The 22441-nt window shown below is 37.1% G+C and overlaps 1 protein-coding gene across 2 annotated transcripts in view; it reads right to left on the bottom strand.

The window, feature by feature from the left end:
- Nucleotides 1-22441, bottom strand: part of MMP16 (matrix metallopeptidase 16) — a 1817877-nt gene that overhangs the window by 767134 nt on the left and 1028302 nt on the right. For both annotated transcript variants that reach the window (XM_044065394.1, XM_044065395.1), the window contains one exon: nt 9237-9398. In XM_044065394.1, coding sequence (XP_043921329.1) covers nt 9237-9398 — 162 coding nt within the window. The remainder of the gene's footprint in view (nt 1-9236; nt 9399-22441) is intronic.

Below are 22441 nucleotides of genomic sequence, written 5' to 3'. Positions count from 1 at the left end.
GCTGTCTGCCTTGCACTTCCACCATGTAGTTAACATCACTTACCTTTCTTACTACCTTGTAGGGTCCCTCCCAAGCTGCTTGCAGCTTGTTGTGTCTGACAGGAATGAGAACCATTACCTGCTGCCCCACAGCATACTCTCTAGCTCGAGCATTCTTGTCATACCACACATTTTTCTGTTGTTGGGCTTCTGCCAGGTTCTCCTGGGCAAAGCACATGAGTTCCCTAAGCTTTGTCCTGAAGTTTAGGACGTATGCCACAACAGACTCCTTGTGAGACTCGCACTCACCTTCCCACTCATCTCGAAATATATCTAGAGGTCCCCTCACCCTATGCCCATACAGCAACTCAAAGGGTGAAAAACCTGTGGATTCCTGGGGAACCTCTCTGTAAGCAAACAGCAGATAGGGAAATATTTGTCACACTCCTTCTTAAACTGATCTGCAAATGCCCGTAGCATGGACTTGATTGTAGATTTTAACCTCTCAACAAGGCCACTAGTCTGGGGATGGTAGGGGGTGGTCTTCATGTGCTTGCCCCCACAGGACTTCCACAGACAAGCCAGCAGGTCTGACATGAAATTGGCACCTCGGTCAGTCAGTATTTTTTTTGGGAAACCCACCCTGCTGAAAATCTCTAACAAAGCATTTGACACCTTCTCTGCCTTAATGGAGGACAAAGCAACTGCCTCAGGGTATCGTGCAGTATAATCCACTACCACTAGGATACAAATTTTCCCTGTTGAACTTGGGGTACTCAGAGGACCCACAATATCCATATCTACCCTGTGAAATGGCTCTTCAATCACAGGCAAAGGCATCAAAGGAGCTCTCTCCTTGTCTACTGCCTTGCCTACCTTTTGGCACTGCTCACAGGTCCTGCAGTACCCTGTTACTTATCTGGAAATTCCAGGTCAATAGAAGTTCTGCATAATATTCCTCTTTGTACATTTTATGCCCATGTGACCTGCAAAGGGAATATCATGGTATATGGCTAGAATCGCCAGATGGTAGGCTCTAGGCACTACCAACTGCTATACCCTCTCACCTTCTAGCCCTCCCTCAGGTGTCCACTCTCTGTATAGTAACCCTTTGTCCCAGTATACAGATTCCCCCTTCCCTTGAGAATCAGGTGCATCCCCAGCTACCTGCCTCAGGCCCTGCAATGTAGGGTCTGAGAGCTGAGTCTGTCTCAACTCTCTCCTTGTAACCATTCCCAGCTCCCCTTCTACTGGAAGTCTGGCATCCTCTGACAGTGGTGCCTCATTGTCAGCCTGGGTACTACTACTCACCTCTACCTTTGCAGTTAAACTGTACAAGGGAACATCAGTACTCACAAGCAGCTGTGGCTCACCTTCAGTCTCACTGCTACAGGGTAGGTCACTCCCTGAAGTAACCACCTCCCCAGTCCTGGCTGCAAGTATGCAGCCTGTCTGGGTCTCCCCAGGCTACCAGACCCACATGCTTGTTTCCTAGCCTCACTGTGTGTAACTGCATAAGTACATGGGACTGCCTCATCCAAATCCTTCCCTCTCAGGACATCTGCAGGATGGTAGTTCCATACCTCTGTTGTCTCAAGACACCTACTATTGGCATTTTGTTTTTTCCCACTTACTGGCTCCCTCAACTTTGGCTCCCCACCTTGCCTCCATGGATACCTGTATGCCACATGGCCCCACTGGTTGCATTCAAAACATTTAACCCTAGTTCCTGGACATGTACCTGGACTAGTGGCTTCCCCTGCTACTGGCAGATTCTGTTGGGGCAGTCTGTGCTGCCCACCATGGATTCCTTTAGACCCATGAGCAGTAGTGGGGGTCCCCTTCTTGTGCAGGGCTTCCCTGCTTGCACGGTATAGGTCTCCCTTCTTCTCCAACTCATCTAAAGTAGCACATTGTCTATCAGCTAACCAGATCCTCATGTCCTCAGGCAAAGCGCTAAGGACTTGTTCCCTCACCAAAAGGTCTGCCAGCCCTTCAGAAGTGGTTACCTGACATCCACTCATCCAGCTCTGAAAATAAGTGCTCAGTTCAGCAACATATTCACATACATTTTCATCTGCCTTGCATTTATGCTCACAAAACATTTTCCTATACATTTCAGGTGTTAGCTTAAAACATTCTGAAAGACTTTTTTTTACAGCAGTATAATCTAAACAGACAGAGTCAGGCATTTGTGATATACAACTTACAGCTTTCCCATGGAGTAAGGGAGTCAGGAAACGTACCCAGATCCTTTGGTAAACATTATACTGTTTGCATACCATTTCAAACATGTGAATGAAACTATCAAAATTACCCCCCCCTCTTTAAATTGCAGAAGAAATTTACTGACCTGTTGTGCTGCTGGGGTCCAGTTACTCCCTTCCCCATTACTTCCATGACTCTGGTTAAGAGTCAGCATTTCCCTCTCATGCTTCCTCTGACGGTCCTTTTCTTTGGCTTCTATCTCCAAACGCCTGGCCGTCAACTCAAGTCTCTTTAGCTCCAGTTGGATTTTTAAGTCCACTGCAGAAAGGTTGAGCTGTCCATTCTCCGAGGATATTGTATCTCCACTGCCAGTCTGATTGTCCTTTGCAGAAAGGTTGAGCTGTCCATTTTCCGAGGATACTGTATCTCCACTGCCACTCTGATTGTCCTCCTGGATGCTGTTTTCTGATGCAGATGTAACCAAGGCTGCAATCAGGTCTGCCTTAGTCAGGTTTCCATGCACCAGTCCCCTAGCCTGGCACATCTCCACCAGCTGGCTCCTTGTTAGCTTTCCACTCCTGTGCTGACATGCTGCCTGCTCACCCTGACTAACTAAGCTAACAAAAGAAATAAAACAATTGTGATCTGAACTCTGAGTATGCACTGCATGGCTGATTTAGAGTACAAAACACCTTCAGAGATCACTGTACATAAGCTACAGGATTCACTCTACCCACACCACTACAAACTACAAGTGAAGATATCTTATCCCAACCACTGCCAACCACAAATGTGAATATCTTATCCCAACCAATGCCACCACAAATGTGATGACCATGCCCTGGCCCAGCAATCAAGGAGCCTCAGTCCTCACCACTAACACCAGGGAAGGTATCTCATATAAGAGGAGAGGATAACAAATACACACAGTAAAGTACAATTTCCCTTAAGTGCACACAGAGATCACAGTCAGTCTGCGGCTGGTTGCTCCCTTGCTCCCCAAGTCCCCAATATGACTCCCCACTGGCATAGCTATAGGGTCCAGATCTCAGCCTAGCTGGCAAGCTAACCTCCAGTATCCTCTCTGTCCCACCAGTGCTTCGTGTCCCTGTCCAGGTAGCTGACACACCACACACACTTTGAGATAAATATTTATACAACTTCACAGACACTCCTGGGAAAGGCTGACACAGATTCTCCAGCTGTGCCCCTTTTACCCAGGCTATACAGTAGTAATTTCTGCCACCACCAGCTAATACTTATCAGCTACCCAAAGGCCCTTAAAAGGGTGTCCAATTATTACTGTGCTATATTATTATCCAATTGGTAATGTGATTAATCAGTCTAAGGCTTATTGGAAGGGCTTATTACAGGATCACTTATAAGCATGCACTGTATTCTAGAGATTAACTTGTCTCTACACAAACCAGCCACAGATAAAAGGTTTTAAAATATTTAATAATAAATAATTAAAAACACAAGACAATACTAGTACACCACAGTGATATCTAAGAGTTCAGAGATCACACAGAAACAACACAGTAGGAAAGTTTTGATATAACAGAAACACACTTGTCTAACTTTCTTCTAAGTTCCTATTACTACAAGAAAACATACTTCTAAGATACTACTTACATAAGACAACAGCAGAGTGCTGATAAGTTAGATATCAAGATCAAAATGCTTACAGTCCCTCTCTGAACAATAGTTTTTAAACTCACTAACAAACTTCTTTTGCTAGGGCCCTCCCAGATTACTTCATTGTGACACTTAGGTTTTCTCAGTATACACATTACATCATTTTGACACAGTCTGGAGTTCCCAGGCCAACAAGGCTACATTATGTAGCAATCTAACACCTGCTCAGGAAATTACAACAATAAAAGACATTTCATATGTACACTCTAGCAATTATTCCTTAAGTTAAGACAATAGAAAGAATGTGTTCGGTCAGCCACTTCGGCACCACTATTTAGATCAAAAGGGTATACAAGAGATAATTTTAACTTCAAAAGAACAGATGTGAAATGCTTGGCTTAGGTTTCCTTACAGCAGATGGGAATGTTGCTACAATTTTGAAGTTCACATTTTCCAGTGTTTTCTTTCTTTTAAGAACCAATGCTGTATTTTACATTTATATTTACAAATGATAGAATTATGTATCAAATTCTATTTGACTAGGCTGGCAGCCTTTGCCCATCTTCCCCCAATCGTCACACATCCTCTCCCCCAAAAAATGAAAAATAAATTACCCCCCACACACACACACACACACACACACACACACACACACACACACACAGACACATATATATATATATATATATATATATATATATATATATATATATATATATATATATATATATATATATATATATATATATATATAGGGATTCAAAATTGTTCACTGTAAACAAAGAAAAGGACTAGAGGCATGTACTGTTGCTCCAACCAACAGGATATTTCGTCAGATGTTGCCCCTTTACAAACTTAAGAAACCAGTATTTCATGTTCAGATACTGCTCCCTAATATGAAAAACAAGACAATTTTAAAATATTTTTCAGTGCTCCTCTATGTAAGCATATTGTTCAGATTTATGTTATATAAATTATTATAGACAGTTTTTTATGTTCTGTGATCTTATCAAATTTGCAACAAGGTATATACATGGGTATGGCAGGATACATTACTGTTCAGCACAAGCTGAATGAGTAAAAACTAGTTCTAAAGCATTGTTTAGCCAGGACAATCACATTAAGAAAAATAAAAGCCACATCTGTTACCATTCAGTATACTACTGATGTTATACCATACACACTTTATGCAGTTACATACTTATGTATATTTACTAAAAAAGTACAGGTTAGAACTGCTAAATTAAACCTTAGTCTTGATAACAACATAAATGGTGTGATGACCATGGGCCCAGCAGCAACATCCATGATGTTGAGATGATATGCATAAACTAAACAATAGATGTAGAGACAACTCCCATGATATACGAATGGTATACCATTGATACGATGACAACTTTGTTTATAATGATATACCTGTACTAAACTTTGAGATACATCATCTGTGATCTGAGGATATGCCAAAATAAAACAGACTTGGCAACAACTTGCATGATGTGAAGAAATCATGCCTTAATGGAGACGCATCTAAGGGTAATGAAAAAGCACGTCATGCATCCATTTAATTATTATCTACTCTTACCAGAAGATTTGACAAAGGCAGAAAAAAATGTTATTTAAATAAACTTGATAAACTTGTAGAATATTCAAATAAATGCATTGTAGAGGCATCTGTTGACTTCAAAGCAAAGAGGGGGGAGTAAGCTGCATGGAACAAATGAGTTAAAAAGGCTTACCAGAACAGGGTAGAATTAAATTAAAGCAGACATGATGACAGGCACTCCACCATGAGACTCAAAGAATACATCAAGCCCAGAAAAAGGATAAGAGCAGTGTTAAGTGCGAAGTAACTATCTATAGCTAATAGGAAGCAGTAAATGCTGCTTTGCAAAAGAAAAAAAAATAAATAAAGAATACAAGATAGCTGGATCTCTGTACGGTATGAATCAGACCTTCTCAAGACGGTGCTTTTTTATCTAATGGTTTCAATCTGAGAAATATACTAAATGAAGGGATATTAACTCATAGAGATGCAAGTGCAGGGGTCATATGAAGAGCATGCAAAGACTACTAAAGACTACAGTTACTAAAATGGAAAACACAAGAGCAAAGATCATCTAAATCAGGAAAAAGAAATCATTCTGAACCCTAAAAGCTCAAAGAAATACCAAAAAAAGCCTTTAAAGGGAATAACATTATGTTGGAATAAAAAAATAACATTTTAGAAATGCTACAAGTGGGAGATACATACTGCATGCATACTTGCAAACAGTTGTACTACGAAACACTGACCTCCTGAAAGCTAACATGCTGAAAGGACAAAAAACAAATGCCCAAAATTCAAAAGGATGAAAAACTCAGTTTTACTTGTTTTTTTTGCAGTCCCCCACCCACACCCCCTGAAATGTATGTATACAAACTTCACGGTCACACCAACTCAAAGAAGGCTGAAATCTCCCAAAACAAGTGAATCACTGGTGGGGAATAATTAGGAGGCACACCAGCAATGTTTCTTATGGGAAAAAACGTTCACCATTATTCCAGTCAGCTGTTTTTTCTTCCTGTTACTGATGCTACAGCTGTTTCATCTTAGGCATGAGCAGGAGAACCCATGCAGACACTTAGTTCTAGTCTACAGCAAACTTAGGATGAGAACAGAACAGAACAGAAGCAAAAACCTTAACTACTACCCAAATAAATTTTACTTTGTTATACATCATGCAGTTCTTTCTGAAGCTTTCTGAAGGCAAAAGGCTAGTTTTCCCGTAGACTTTCTTCCATCATGAGACCAACAAGCCCAGGTAACGTTGCCATGAGGTAATATAAACCATGAGGTGTTAATTATAGTAAGCTATACACCATATAGAAAGTGGTTTGGTTGTCTGACATGCCAGCTGATTAAAATCAAACACAGTAGCACAATGCATTACACTACATTTTAAAAGAATTAGGGATAAATGTACCTCTTCTTAAACCACTGCTGTCTGCCTCATCATTATGTCATACAGGTCAAGTGTCCTGATTTTACGTAGTTAATATGAAATACTTGTTTATGTCTAATTATTTAGTGGGCATAATTCCCTGTAGCCAGGCAGACTGCAGGAATCAAACTTGTGTCTGTATGATGCAACTTACTTGCAGTCAACTATTACAATTATATCTAGGTTTATTATTACTACTGCAACACCTAACAAGTACTATTTTAAATCAAAGTGCAGCTATCTCAGATTTTTAGCAGAGAAATTACATGCAGGTCAGGATAATGAGAAAGAATGGCAAAAAAGGTTAAACGTCTTGTTCATGGTCACATAGGTAGCAAATGAACTGTAAGATAAATGACTAAGTTTGTAGCTCTCTGCTCTTGGATTTCATCACTTGCTGGTACTGCCTTTTATGAGTTTTGAGACTCTTGAGGTTGTCATGAAAAATTATTTTGCAACACCACAACTCCACATAATATCACATTCAAAATGAACTGTTCAAGCCTTTGTAGCAAGATATCACAATGAACAGAATTACTTGATATGTTGCAAGCCTCCTAGACTTATCAGTAGAACACCAGCAATGATCATAGTCAATATGTGCAGTTTTGCAAAATCATAAGACACAGTTTACACATTAAAAAGGTTCTAAGTCCATAGTATTAGGGTTCTTATGGTAAAATGTACTACCAACCCTGCTTACTTCCATCATAGAATTACTTCAAACTTAGTAGCAGTACATGTATCCACATGAAGAAAGTGATGACATTGTGTATGTCATTCAATCAAAAGGGTTCTTGAGTGGTGGCTGAGTCAATGCAAAATCCCTATTTCAAATCAAATACATGTACTGGGTTACTGGTACAAACGTTTATAGCAACATGTTTTTTTGCAGGAAAAATACTACATAATAGCTACACTGAGGTAGTTAATATCTTAGCACAGCTCTGAAACAGACTTAGTTTATCTAAAGTTCATAATTATTTTTTTCAAAAAACAAATGCATACCAGAAGTAGTAGCCAGCATACCATTTGACCTCAATGAATTACTACTATTTTTTAATGCAAACTAGAAATTATTTCCTTCATCCACAACATGTTCTACACATTGTATACTCCATGTTCTCCAGATCCTATTTTCCATGCTCTCTGAATCCCACTTTCCATGCTCTCTGGATCCCACTTTCCATGCTCTCTGGATCCCATTTTCCATGATCTCTAGATCCCATTTTCCATGATCTCTGGATCCCACTTTTATGCTCTCTGAATCCCACTTTCCATGCTCTCTGGATCCCACTTCTTATTTCCTTTATCTATATTAGGTTGCATCAGACATAAGTCACCTGTCACAGTCAGATGCAATGAAAACATGGCTGCCTCCTCTGTCAGTACAGCGATGTCCCTGAAAAATGTCATTCTTACCTTTCTAAATGGCATAAGGAGGTATGACAAGAAGCAAGCAGATTACTTTCTGTAGTGCACTTAGAATAAACTCTGGACTGTATTAAAAATCAGTCCAGCCAACTTTTTCTTGAAGACTTACAATACCGCATATGGACAGAGTGAACTGCAACTTGTCATTGTTTTGAGGATGAGGAAACTTAACATATTTTTAATCTTAATTAAAATATATAAAGAACGGCATCATCCCTGCAAACCAGTGACATGTGCTGACCCTGTCTAGGAGTGAAAACAAGATGAAGAGACTAAGTCCTTAACCAGTTGTCTGTACAGAGAATCTTATGTGTTAGGCCATCTAGACACTATGAGCTAAGAAACACATTTAGAACAAGAGCAAATGAGAACTGACATCAATGAGAAGTGTAACTGTTAAAATCTAAACACTGAAGGAGCTGCATGTAGATGTACTAAGATTCAGAAAACAAATGGAAAATGTTTCCCTATAACTCTATTACTCATAGTTTATATTTACCTTCTTTTTCATAGCCAGTAATAGGTTCATACCACCAACCACTTATAAAATTACATGTCAAGCTCCGAGAACTAAAAGAAGGCAATTTATTAGGAATGGTAGAAATTATACGTTTGTATGGCTAGCAATTCTAAGGCAATGACCTCCCCAGCTGTAGGCAGAACAGTTTGAATGTTTACAGCTTTGTCCATCACCCTACGTGATTTTGATCACAAATAAAGGTAGACCTTTTTATACCTGCCACAATAATTACAAATGGTTTGCAAAATGACACCATGCAGTACATATGAATGAAATGCACAATACCAGAGCAAACACATCTAATAACAGCACCTTTGTTCATAGTATAAAATGCACACTTCAGGAGTCCTTATTCTTGATTATTATTAGATTTTGTTTCTCAGCCAAATGCTACTATTTTTTAACCAGTGCAATAAATCTTTCAGTGATAACTATGAACTTTGTGGGTATTTGAAATAAAGTTAATGATTACATACCATATATTTTCTGGATGCCTTGCAAGTCATCATCAGGTAGTTTGAAGTTGTCAGTTTCCATGTACTGGTAGAAAGGAGCCATGATTGCGGTGGGATCATTGGAATGTTCCAAGCCTAATGCATGGCCAAGTTCATGCACTGCAACCAGGAATAAGTCATTTCCTGCACAGGAAGAACAGAAAGCACTTCAGGATGTATATACTGTTAAAGGCTTTCACCTGGAGCTTTTAATTAGTGTTTGCTTCAACAAGGGCAAGCACTAAAACAAATAAACTGTAGGGAAAAATATACACATAATATAAGGGAGGAAAATTTATGAAAATAGTTACATTAATGTTTTTGATGTGTTGTTACCATTATTTACAGAAAAAAAAATAAAATAAAAAGTGCAGTATGTGAAACATGCAGAGAAATAAAATGGAAAACGGGTCAACAGAAAAAAGGGTCTAAATCAGACAGCAGATGAAACAGCATATACAAACATACCCACACACACATGTACGCATGGGAGCATGCCTGCATGTACAGGCACGCAAACAGACATACATAGATACATGCACATACAAACATATACCATATACAAACATACCCACACACACATGTACGCATGGGAGCATGCCTGCATGTACAGGCATGCAAACAGACATACATAGATACATGCACATACAAACATATACCATATACAAACATACCCACACACACATGTACGCATGGGAGCATGCCTGCATGTACAGGCACGCAAACAGACATACATAGATACATGCACATATAAACATATACCATATACAAACATACACACACACACATGTACGCATGGGAGCATGCCTGCATGTACAGGCACGCAAACAGACATACATAGATACATGCACATACAAGCATATGCCATATACTAACATACACATATGCCCGTGTGCTCACACACACACGCACACGCACACACACACACACACACACACACACACACACACACACACACACACACACACACACACACACACACACACACACACACACACAGTACAACTGTGTGTGTGTGTGTGTGTGTGTGTGTGTGTGTGTGTGTGTGTGTGTGTGTGTGTGTGTGTGTGTGTGTTTAGTTTTCCTATTAAATGACACTGATAAAGAAAGAAGTTTAAAAATTATTTGAATGTAGGAACTAAATTTGATTTTGAATTTTTTGTAATAACTTTTTTAGCTACTGGCAGGAGTCTCCAGAACAGTTTTGTTGTTTCACTTTTACAGATAAAAGAAGTGGAACATTCATTAGTATTATTGATCTAGTTAAAGAACAATTATCAGACCATAACCCCTTAAAAAACATACTTATCTCTTCCCAATATACATTTATTTTTTTAAAAATCCATAAACGTGTTCAATCAACCTTCACATCTTTTCTACATCTCTAACAGTCTGAAAAAGTCATTTTACTAAATGCAGAGATTTTATAGTGAATAACAAACATTCTGTGTTTATATTTCCATATAAAAACTTTCCAATATAAACTTAAATAAGTTTGACAAACTGATTTAAATAACAGAGTTTTATTCTTGCCATCTATTGAGTCACTCAGTCCACTACTATATAAAAGTTCCAGAAGTTTGCATCAGCATTATTCTTATTTATAATCAACTTAGATAACTTGGATAAGCTTCTTTTGTAGGTCAATTTACTCTCAATAATAGCATTTGTATGTTCATATAATGGAGGAATAGTGTTATGTTCTCCTTCACTCATATTATCTACAATTTCATTTAATTTCTTACTGATAGATAATGTTAACTGGTTGGAATCTTTCGTGAAATATTCTGGAGACTTAGCTTTTCCTTTTCAAAACAATCAGACCATAATACTAATCCATTCCTTTTTAGTAAATTCATTTAACATTGTTCTGAGGTGTGTATAATGAAAAAGTGCAAAAAGTTCCATTTTGGTATTAATGGAGTTTTAAAAACATATTTCTTAACTGTTTTAAGAATTAACTCTTTTTAACACCTTTATATCATTATCACTTAAGACATAGGCAAACATTCATTCATTTATAGAAATGAAAACAAACCATGTTAACATGTTTACAGTTACAAACATTGTACATCACATACATACTTTTATACAATAATCATCAATCCAACATTACATAAATTGCTCAGTTCCTGCCTTCCCTTAAACCTTCCTCCTCCTCTAAAACATTATTCTGCATGTATTGTTCCCATAATTTCCATCTTTTCCATGTACTTTGATCCAACCCTTTTTTAAATACCCCACTTCTCGTTCTTTTATCTCTGTTAAAATATTCACTACTTGTAATACAGTTGGCTTAGGCCATGATTTCCATTTTCTAGTAATTGTTGTTTTTTGGCAGCCACCAGAATTAAACTTAACAAGGCCTTACTATGTCTAGGCAATCGGGAACCTGTATCCATAGAATCATAGGAAGTTACTAGGCTATTGGCCTGAGGCCGTTATAAGCCTAGACAACAGTTTAGCCCACTTATAGACAAATCAGCACCCAATGCCCCTGTCCAGCAGGGACACGGGTAAAATCCCAGGGACATGTTTTCTTTTTCCCATCCAGTTATCCAGGTTGCACTTAAAAAGGGGTAAAGAGGTATTCTGCTTGACATGGAGAGGGAGTCCTATTAATGTCACAGACCAGGTTGAGGCCACTTGTGTGGGTTACTTCAGTGGAGCTTGACTTGCGGATATCCAAGCTCAGAAAAATAATTTCCTAGTTACACCTACTTGCTCACCCAATATTTCTGACAGAGTACTCTGCAGGGAATTTTTAGAGACTGCCACCTCATTACACTCCCAAAAAGGATGTTCCCAGTTACTTCTTTCTTGCCCATCACACCTCCAAATTTGCCATCTACCCGAGGAAAAATTCTTTACAGTCTGCTTGGAGGATAAAAATACAAAATACCTATGCAATCACTTCAAAGAAATATGTCTAAATCTTCTAGACTTTATTGCTTATTTGGCAGCTATTCTCATGCCATCCCATTGGAATTTCTTATCCAATCTCTCTTTTCCATCTTTTTTAACCTCCTCTGATTATTATAGTGATTAGATGCTTTACTAATTATCCCTTTTTTAATAGCAGCTTCTGTTTTAGATTCAATTAAAAATTCTACCAGAGCTGGTCTTTCATGTAGAATTCCCTTATACCTTTTGCTTTGCCTATACTCTGATTTCAGTCACTGATAGGGAAGGTGGTCTCTAGCCTGCAGTCCAAATGTCTTCTTGACCTCTTCCCATTCTGTTAGCGTCATTTCTCTAGTTATTTGCTCCCAATACATTGTTTTCTTTGCCAGTTTTCTTCAGTAAATTGCAGCCCCCCCTTGCCTGTTCTCTGTAATCCTAACTGCAGTCATCCTTATCAGGAGAATCTCCTTTCTCTGTTTTCATGTTGGCTTTGCTCTTGGAATATTTTTCTGCTACTTTATGAATATAATATACTGTATGGAAGTTGTTATTCTCCTTAAGGATCTGCATCTTAAATCCCATTCTCCCCTTGTTCCTTGAATTTCCCCCATTTCATCATCATCCCTTTCCAGTTTGAATTATAGCTTTCGGCTTGTGTTATGTATATGAGCCCTAACTGTCCTATCTCTTCAATTCAAGTAATCCTAAACCATCTTAGTCTATTGGAAGGATCAACTTATCCCACTTGGCCTTTGCCCTCTTCCTCTCCCAGATAGAATCCTTCAGATCTTTATTAATTACTGTCCACAGCTTCTCCTCTGGTTGATAAAAATATTCTTGACCTGTATGTAAAACTAAAGGGACTAACATTTTCCTGACCTGTATATAACACTAAAGGGACTAAAAACATTTTTACTGCTTGTGTCTTGCTATCCATATCCATAAGCAAGAGCTTCCAGTTTCTCAGTTTTTGTATTATCTTTTATTTAGTTTTGTCCCACATATCCTTAGCTGCCAGACCAGAATACTTTTAACCCATACTCCTATATACGTCATTAGATATTGTCCCCATAAATATGGGTATTGCTGAAACAATTCATGTGTGGTACATAGGTTATACCTTTAGCCTTTGTTTTGTCTGCATTAATTTCACATTCAGAAAAAAAAAAACTTGAAACTTTCTCAGAATGTTCCACAACACTAAGATGTCCTCTTCTAGTTTTATTAGTTACAAAATAATAATGTCTGCAAATAGAGCCAACTGTTCTTGATTACCAAACTAATTAGATCCTTGAATTTCTGAGTCCCTTATTTTCTTTACCAATGGCTCTAAATATAATAAGAAATAACAAAGGAAAAAGAAGGCATCCGTGCCTAGTTCCTCTGTTCAGACACAACATATCAGAGAGCAACCCTTCCACTTTGATTTTTGCCTCCAATCCCTCATATATCCTCCTAGTTAACCTTATTATTTTAATGTGACTTTCAGAGTTAAGAAAAAATGTATGCCTCACAACATGGAAATTCCAGAAACCAGCTGTTTAACATTAAAGATATCCGTTTACCATATTCTACGACAAGAAATCTGGACTTGACATGGAGAAAAAAAACATGAAATACTGCTAAACGAATTAAAAACATAACGGACCTTTAAAAAATATATATATATTTTAAGTGGGAAAGTGTAGAGGTTCTAAGGCCTCTTTAGCAGCAACATAGACTACAAGGTCAAAGGTAAATTCAATAGTGATTTAGAGCAGCCAAAAACAGAAAAGTCGAAGAAAATCAAGAGTACCTGCAAGAATATGTACACAAAAGAAGAACATAAGGATTGAACTCGGGCATAGCTAACATATTGTACATTGGTATTATAATAACATGAAACTACCAAAATGACTAAAAAAAGATAGAAAATTACCTTATAAATACAGAAAGCATTCATAAGACTATGTAATAAACGGTCTATTATTACTGCAACCTGATGAAATGAATGGGACATTGTAATCATTTTGAGAAAACGGTTTAATTATTTATGGTGATGAATAAGAAAGCTTAGTCCCTAAAGTCGGAGTAGAAGATGCTTCAATTATTAACCACCTGAGCCTCATATATTACATTTTATTTTATTTTACATTTGTTGACCGGGCTAGTCTAACTGGATACGTGCCCATTTTCAGCAGAGGCCCGGGGAGAAAAGCTCCAACACACACACACAATACAATATAGAATGTTGCAACAATCCAAGCTTAACACAGCTGTTGTTAATAAAAATACAATACTCATAATGAGCATAACACAATCAGTAAAGGTAATGTGCAAAAAGGCGTTACTATATACATATATACATAGATTTAAATTACAATATCATGGTCTTTTTGGTTCATTAAGGATGTCTTGTAGTTAGTACAGTAGAGTAAAAGGTGAAGAGTATTCATTAGTATAAAGAAGGAGAGTTAGTCAGGGTTAGTACAAGGTCATAATCAATGTGTACTGAGAAATAGTTTTAGTTTCTGTTTGAAAAGTGTTATTGAGGGCAGAGATAAGAGTTCAGTAGGTAGTAGGTTCCAGTGCTTTCCAACAGAATTAGAGAACAGAGAGTCTCCTGCCAAGTTGTTGGATCTGCTACTACAAATAAGTAGTTTATTTGAGGAGCGTAAATTTTTAAGATTGTTGTAAGGGGTAATGAGGCTAGACAGTATAGGAGTATTGGTGGGTTGATACAAGGTCTTATGGGCAATAGCAAGCTGGTGAAATAAAAGCTGATTTTGAAACTCTAGCCATCCTAGTTGCTTTAGATTAAGACAATGATGAGTTCTAAAAGGAGAGCCAGTGGCAAATCTAGCAATATTATTATAGGAGATTGCCAGTTTGTTGAGGTTGTTTTTTGAAAGATTAGAGTAGAGTGGAGATTAAGTGAGTTCTGGCTATAGCGGTCCTGGCTAATGGTGTAAGAAAGGGTTTGATTCTATAGAGGACCCCAATTTCTTGTTGACTGTTTTTATTGTGTTGTTAATATGAGTATCAAAGTTAAGGTTGCTATCTATTGTTATTCCTAAGAGTTTAGTGGTTGGGTCAGGAGATATGAGAGTGCCATTATTAGATACGAGTGTGAAATATGCTGGGGTGGACTTTCGGGTTGGAGTAAGAAGTAAAAGTTTAGTTTTTGGGGGGTTTAGGAGTAGGCAGAAGTTTGAAAACCATTGTTCTACTGTATTGAATGCTTTTTGGTTAAGGGACTGTACTTCAGTTGGAGAAGTGGCTGAACAAATTATTGTGGAGTCGTCTACGTACTGAATACAGGTGGCCTGAGGAATTGCTGAGTGTAGGTCATTAATAAAAATGGAAAAAAGGAGTGGGCCTAATATGGAGCCCTGAGGAACACCAAGGGAAATGGGGAGGTGTGTAGATAGATTATTATCCCATAGCAGAGCCTGCTGTCTATTGTCTAAGTAAGATTTGAACCATTTTATGGCTAGAGGTTCAAGTGAAAGGGATTTCAGTATATTTAAAAGTAGCTGGTGATTAACCATATCAAAAGCTTTAGATAAATCAATAAAGACTGCAGAGGAAAGAATATTGTTGTTACTGTTTTTGTTAATGCAGTCTGTAAAGTATAGCAGGGCAGTGGTAGTACTGTGGAATGGTTTAAATCCATGTTGACAGTTGGTAAGTAAGTTATTTTGGATTAAGTGGTTAAGTAGTTGCTTATGGATGCATTTTCCCATTATTTTTGCCAGTGGGGAGAGTAAAGCTATAGGACAATATTTTGAAAAGTCATTGGAGTTCCCACCTTTATGTAGGGGGATAATGTGAGAGATTTTCCAGATAGATGGGATAGTTCCCTCACTTATGGATCTGTTAATCAGTATGGAAATGGGATAGGCTATGGCTTTAGCAGGTATTCTGCTGGTAGCTGGCCAGCTGAGGGGGTGGTAGGTTTTAGTTTTTAGAGAAGGGAGCAAATGAAGGAAGTAGAAAATGGTTGTAACTGAAATGATGGAAGTGGGCTAGTAGTAGAAGTAGGCAGATTTGAGGTACCTGGAGATAGTTGACTAGGAAGAGTTTGGATGGCGTCTGTGAAGAAAGAATTGAAGGCGTTGGTAGTTTGTGTAGGATTCTCAAGGTTAGAGCCTTGGTTAGGTGTGATAGATTGACCTGGGTAAAGTACTTTGTTAATGCTAGTCCAAAACTTTTGTGATTTCTTTTGGTAAGTTTGCTGTAGTTGGAAGTAAAATTTTTTTTTTATTTAAGAGGATAGCTTTTTTTTTATTACTTCTAAGTTGTCTAAAGTTTTGGTGGTCTGTACGAGTCTTAGTAGTACGCCATTTTTCCCAGGATTTGTTTATAAGAAGGATTTTTTGCCTAGTAGCTTTTGAGAGCCATGGGGCAGGTTTAGCCTTATTTCTAATAGAGCGTGATAGGGCGTGGTGGTCAAGGATGGCTAAGAATGTGGAATTAAAGTATTCTACTGCTTCATCTAGTTGGAGGGATTTTAGTGATGACCAATTACACTGCTTGAGTTCTGTTTGGAAAAGTTCAGGGTTAAAATGTTTTTTGGTTCGTATTGTCCTGAAAGTATTTGGGTAAGTTAGCATGGTTTTATGTCTGATAATATAAGTTAGTGAGTGGTCACTTAGATCATCTGGGAGGTTTCCTACTTTGCATGTTTTATGAGGAGTATTAGTAAGAATCCAATCTAAGGTACTTTCTTTGTTATTGGGTTTATTAAGCCTGGTTGGGGAGTTACAGTTTGTGAGAAGCCATATAGGTTAATATGGGTGTTAGGGTGTACAGTACTACAGGACTTTTAGTCGATATTAAAGTCTCTAAGGACTATAGTTTCTTGTGGGAGATTAACAGAAAGCCAGTTAAGGATATTTTCAAGGGTATTAATGTTATTTTCAGGAGGAAAGTAGATACAAATTATATATACGGATTTACATGTGTTGACCTGAAATTTAGACATGAGGATTTCAGCATTATTATCTAAAGGTGGTCTCAGGTTTGCAATGGTAACTTGTAGCTCTGCTTTATAAAGGATTGCTACCCCCCTCCCTTTTTGACTGTGCGGTCTAATCTCAGGATATTATAACCAGGTGGGGTGACTTCACTGTCTTTAATTGTAGGTTTTAGCCATGTTTCAGATAAACATAGGATGTCAAATAGGTGGACATCTAGGAGGGTGTGGAGGTGGGCAGTTTTGTTGTTAATGCTATATATATTGAGATGGTGCTATATAGAGTGAGTTAGAAGGTCTAGTAGGGGCTTTGGTACTAGCGATGTTAGGGTTGCTTTGTTCAGTGGCAAGTGTATTGTTTGGGCCAGGGTTAGGATGAATGCCCCCGTCTAGTAAGGAGTGGAGGTATACTCTATTTATAGGTTTGTGAAGCTTACAATAATAGTAAAGTGATTTCCTAACATTTAGATTGATATACTTGATGTGGGCCAGTCTATGATATTTGGCTTGCAGGTAGCAGGGTCTGGATGTGATGTTTATGTAGTTTTGGGAGATAGCTAGTAGTGGTGTGGAAGTGAATTTGGAGGGGAGGAGAAGGTTGGGGTATAATAGTTGTTCATAGGAGGTTAGCAGATAGGCGATAGTTAGAGGAGGTAAGAGTGAGGCCAAGAGTAATATTTGTATTAGCCTTGGGATGGGTAATATAGCCATTATCTTAGTTTAAAAAGTGGAACAAAATGGGAGGTAAGGTAGTATCAACAGGTGAGGAGATGTAACAAGGAGGGATGGGAGGTAAGGTAATATCAACAGGTGAGGTAAGGTACATGTGTGTACATCTATATATATATATATATATATATATATATATATATATATATATATATATATATATATATATATATATATATATATATATATATATATGTGTGTGTGTGTGTGTGTGTGTGTGTGTGTATGTATATGTATATATATCTGCATATCCATGTGGATATGGATAGGCATACATATTTATACATGTCCCTAATAAAGCTACAGGAATGCAGGGGATTCAAGTTACTGTTCCTAGTATTATAAATTCAGTGAATTCCAGACTACTGAAAATATTAAACTGAAAGCCCTGAACAAATGACTTTCTTTCAGTGAAAAAACACCCACTTGGTTAAACATACAAATTCACTTAAACTGCCTATAGAAATGGATAACATTTAAAACCAGTGAAATGTCAAAAGGTCATATCATCCAGGTGAATTTGGCTTACTTCTTACTTGTATAAATTAACTGCATGGCCAGATAACATTGGTGAAATTAACAGCTCCATGATCTGTGCTATTCTCTAAAAGCACAATTCATTTTGACAGAGGTATCTTTTCAGATGTGTTCCATTCACCAGTGCTTTCACTATGTTTGCATTATTGTTGCTTCAAACTGAATGCCAAAAAATGCATCATCATCCCTTTTGGGAGAGTGATGCCCCTACAAATTATCACATTGATAAAAAGGCACTAAGCACACAATCAGTCGTGAGGGACTTCGGAACCCAGGTTGATAGCAAATTGACTTTTGACCACCATATTACCAACGTTGTACAGAAAGCTTTCTACATGGCCCACCTCATTAGTAAAGGTATCTCATCCAGGGACAAGGTGGTCATAACATCCCTGTATTCTTCCTTTATAAGACTGATTATTGAATACAAGCTGGAGAGACCACAGAGATTCCTCACTTGGAGAATCCAGGGCCTCAAACATCTACCCTACACAGACAGGCTAAAAGCCCTGTGCTGAATTGGTCAACAAAAGTGCCAGATTAGGGAATGTTAAGAATTACACTGAGAGGTTAGAAGTCAGATGGATTATCAGGTCACAAGCTGACAAAGCTAGTGAACTTAAGGATAGAATTTCTTTAAGCCCTTCTTGACTGATAGACCTCTACAACACTGAGATTTTGTGAGCTATGTATGTATATACACTTAAAATATATTTTTTGTATATATATTTTTTTGTGTACACATTTTCTAACACATGGATGTGTATGTGTATATGGACGGGTTTTTGTACACACACACACATATATATATATATATATATATATATATATATATAGTATATGTATCTTTTTATATGTGCTCTAGATTTTTTAGGTTTTACTGTTTATATAAGATTTATGTTTTTAACACAATGTGTATATTTAAAATTTATAGAGAATCCCTCTTCTCTTAAGGAGTTCAATAGAACTGTGTTTAGTGTTTGAGAGATATGAGAACAAATATAGGTTAGAATTCTCTAAGGTGAACAATATGCTGTTAATGGAATGAAATAGGGTTGGATGTACTTTAACGTACATATACTACCATACAGTGGTCTTCGTTATGCTAGGCATCTGTTTGAATTAGGTCATATATTTTAAAGTTTCAGATAACTTATTTATAAATTTATACATATATATATTTTCTAATCTTTGAGAAGTTTTTCTATATATTTTTATATATATGTATTTCTTATGGACTATATGGATTTCTTTCTTTTATAAAGACACCTAGCTTTTAATGTTGGGTTTTAAAGTTTCATAGAATTAATAGAATTAATGATTGATTAATTAATGGAGCACAATGATTGCTGATTTTTGAGTTGATAGGGAGATTGTAATATATTTAAATATGCAAAACAACAGTTTCATTGTGAACGTGAAAGCGCTAACATAGTATACTGTTTTTGCTTTGTTTTATGATTTTGACTTGTTATTAAAGTCTCCTTCACTACTGTGGTGTTGTCTCAGTAGCTTTCCTGATGGGACTGCTGCATATCTGCAAGTCGTGTCCCAGAGACATTAAACCTTTTAAGCTCAACCTGGATAACTGGATATTCCATCTATGTCCCTGTTGGACAGTGGCATAGGATCCAATAGCCTAGTAACTTCCTATGATCCTATTACAAGTAGTGAGACTTCAGTTTAAGAGTATGTCCCTGATACTGTATTTGTCTGTATATAAATATATATATATATATATATATATATATATATATATATAATTGTACACCTGTCCATCAAGATTATTGCAACAAAAGTAATCACAACATACTGACTGAACTCATAAGTTATCAAACACAAAATACAACAAATCACAGAACACTACCGACTGAGCGCATAAGACATCCAACACAAAACACAAAAGGCAATAAATTACAGAACAGTACTGATTGAACACAGAGGTTATGAAACACACACACACACACACACACACACACACACACACACACATACACATCACAGAACAGTACTAATTGAATACATAAGTTATCAAACACCAAACACAAAATCACAGAGCAGTACTGACAGAACACATAGGTTATCAAAAATACATCACAGCAAATCACAGAACACTACTGATTGAATACATAATTATCAAACACAAAACACAACAAATCACAGAGCACTACTGACTAGACACACATATTATCAAACACAAATTACAACAAATCACAGAACATTACTGACTGAACACATTAGTTATCAAACACAAAACAAACAAATCACAGAACATTACTGACTGGACACATAAGATAAACACAAAACAGACCAAATCACAGAAGACTACTAATAAAACACATAGGTTACCAAACACAAAACACACACACACACACACACACACACACACACACACACACACACACACACACACACACATCACAGAACATTACTGATTGAACACAGAAGTTATCAAACACACACACAAAAACAAATCACAGAACAGTACTAATTGAATACTTAAGTTATCAAACACAAAAAATAACAGAGGAGTACCGACTGAACACAGGTTATCAAACACAAAGCACAAATCATAGAACAGTACTAACAGAACACATAGAATATCAAACACACATCACAACAAATAACAGAACATGTTTGACTGAAAACATATATCAAACACAAAACACAACAAATCCAGCACTCTACTGATTAAATGCATATATTATCAAACACAAAGTCCAACAAATCACAGAACACTACTGATTTAACAAATTAATCAAACACAAAACCCCAAAAATCACAGAACATTACTGACTGAACACATAAGTTATCAAACAATAAACAGAACAAATTACATAATATTACTAATAGAACACATAAGTTAACAAAAACACAACAAATCACAGAACACTTTTGACTGAACACATAAGTTACCAAACTCAAAACACAACAAATCACAGAAGACTACTGATTGAATGCATAAGTTATCAAATGCAAAACATAAAAAATCGCAGACCTTTACTGATGTATATTATCAAATACAAAGCACAGCAAAAAACATAGCACTACTGATTGAACACAAAGGCTACCATACACGAAGCATAACAAATCACACTGAATGTGTGCACATTATCAAACACAAAACATGACAAATGCCAGGATCCTACTGGCTGAACACATATATTATAAAACACAAAATACAAGTCACAGAATACTACTAAATGAAGACATATATGTTATCAAGCACAAAACACAACAAATTGCACAATGGTACTGATTAAACACATAAGTTATCAAATAAAAACACAACAAATCAAAGTGAACACATACATTATCAAACACAAATCACAGAACACTATGGATTGAACACATTGGTTATCAAACACAAACAAAAAGTGTGATTGAACATATAGGTTATCAAGCACAAAACACAACAAATCACAAAACAATACTGATTGAACACATTATCAAATACAAAACACAATAAATCATTCTCTCAACTACTTATTCTTTGCAAATACGTATGAAGGTGAGAAGATGAGCTACTACCACTGTCTTCTAACCAAATACACCTTAAACTACTGTCTTTTGCAAGGTGGTAATTCCATCTCACACTGACATAGATACTTTTGTTCCCCCATACCCCTCTTTAAAATACTAACTCTTTTATATACTAACTGCAGTGATACAACCCTGCAGAAAGGTGATAAACCTAATGGAAGTACATGTAAAATAAAATATTCTGCCAAAAAATGCACATTAGAAACACAAAAATCCAGAAACAATACTACCTCAAACACAAATACATATCCTCTCTCAAAACAAGTTTCCCATGATGACAGGCAGAATGTGAAATTATCAAACACTTTTAATATAACACACCATGCCGTCATACACTGCATTCACATTTGGAGAACAGCATCAGTTACTGCAAACTCAATAAATTGCAATCTGGGTTACCAGCAACTCCCTTCTACTACTGAAGTGACTCCCCAGTCAGCTGCTGACACAATTCTGGTATAATGATATAATAGTGAGCTTGTTTGTAAAGTGCAATGGCATTGTTACTTAGCTGAGG

Source organism: Protopterus annectens, chromosome 3.part0, assembly GCF_019279795.1.
Source record: "Protopterus annectens isolate FY-2018-M chromosome 3.part0, PAN1.0, whole genome shotgun sequence".
Classification (NCBI taxonomy): domain Eukaryota; kingdom Metazoa; phylum Chordata; order Ceratodontiformes; family Protopteridae; genus Protopterus; species Protopterus annectens.
Note: the sequence above shows the minus strand (reverse complement) of the source record. Positions and strands in the feature narration are given on the sequence as shown.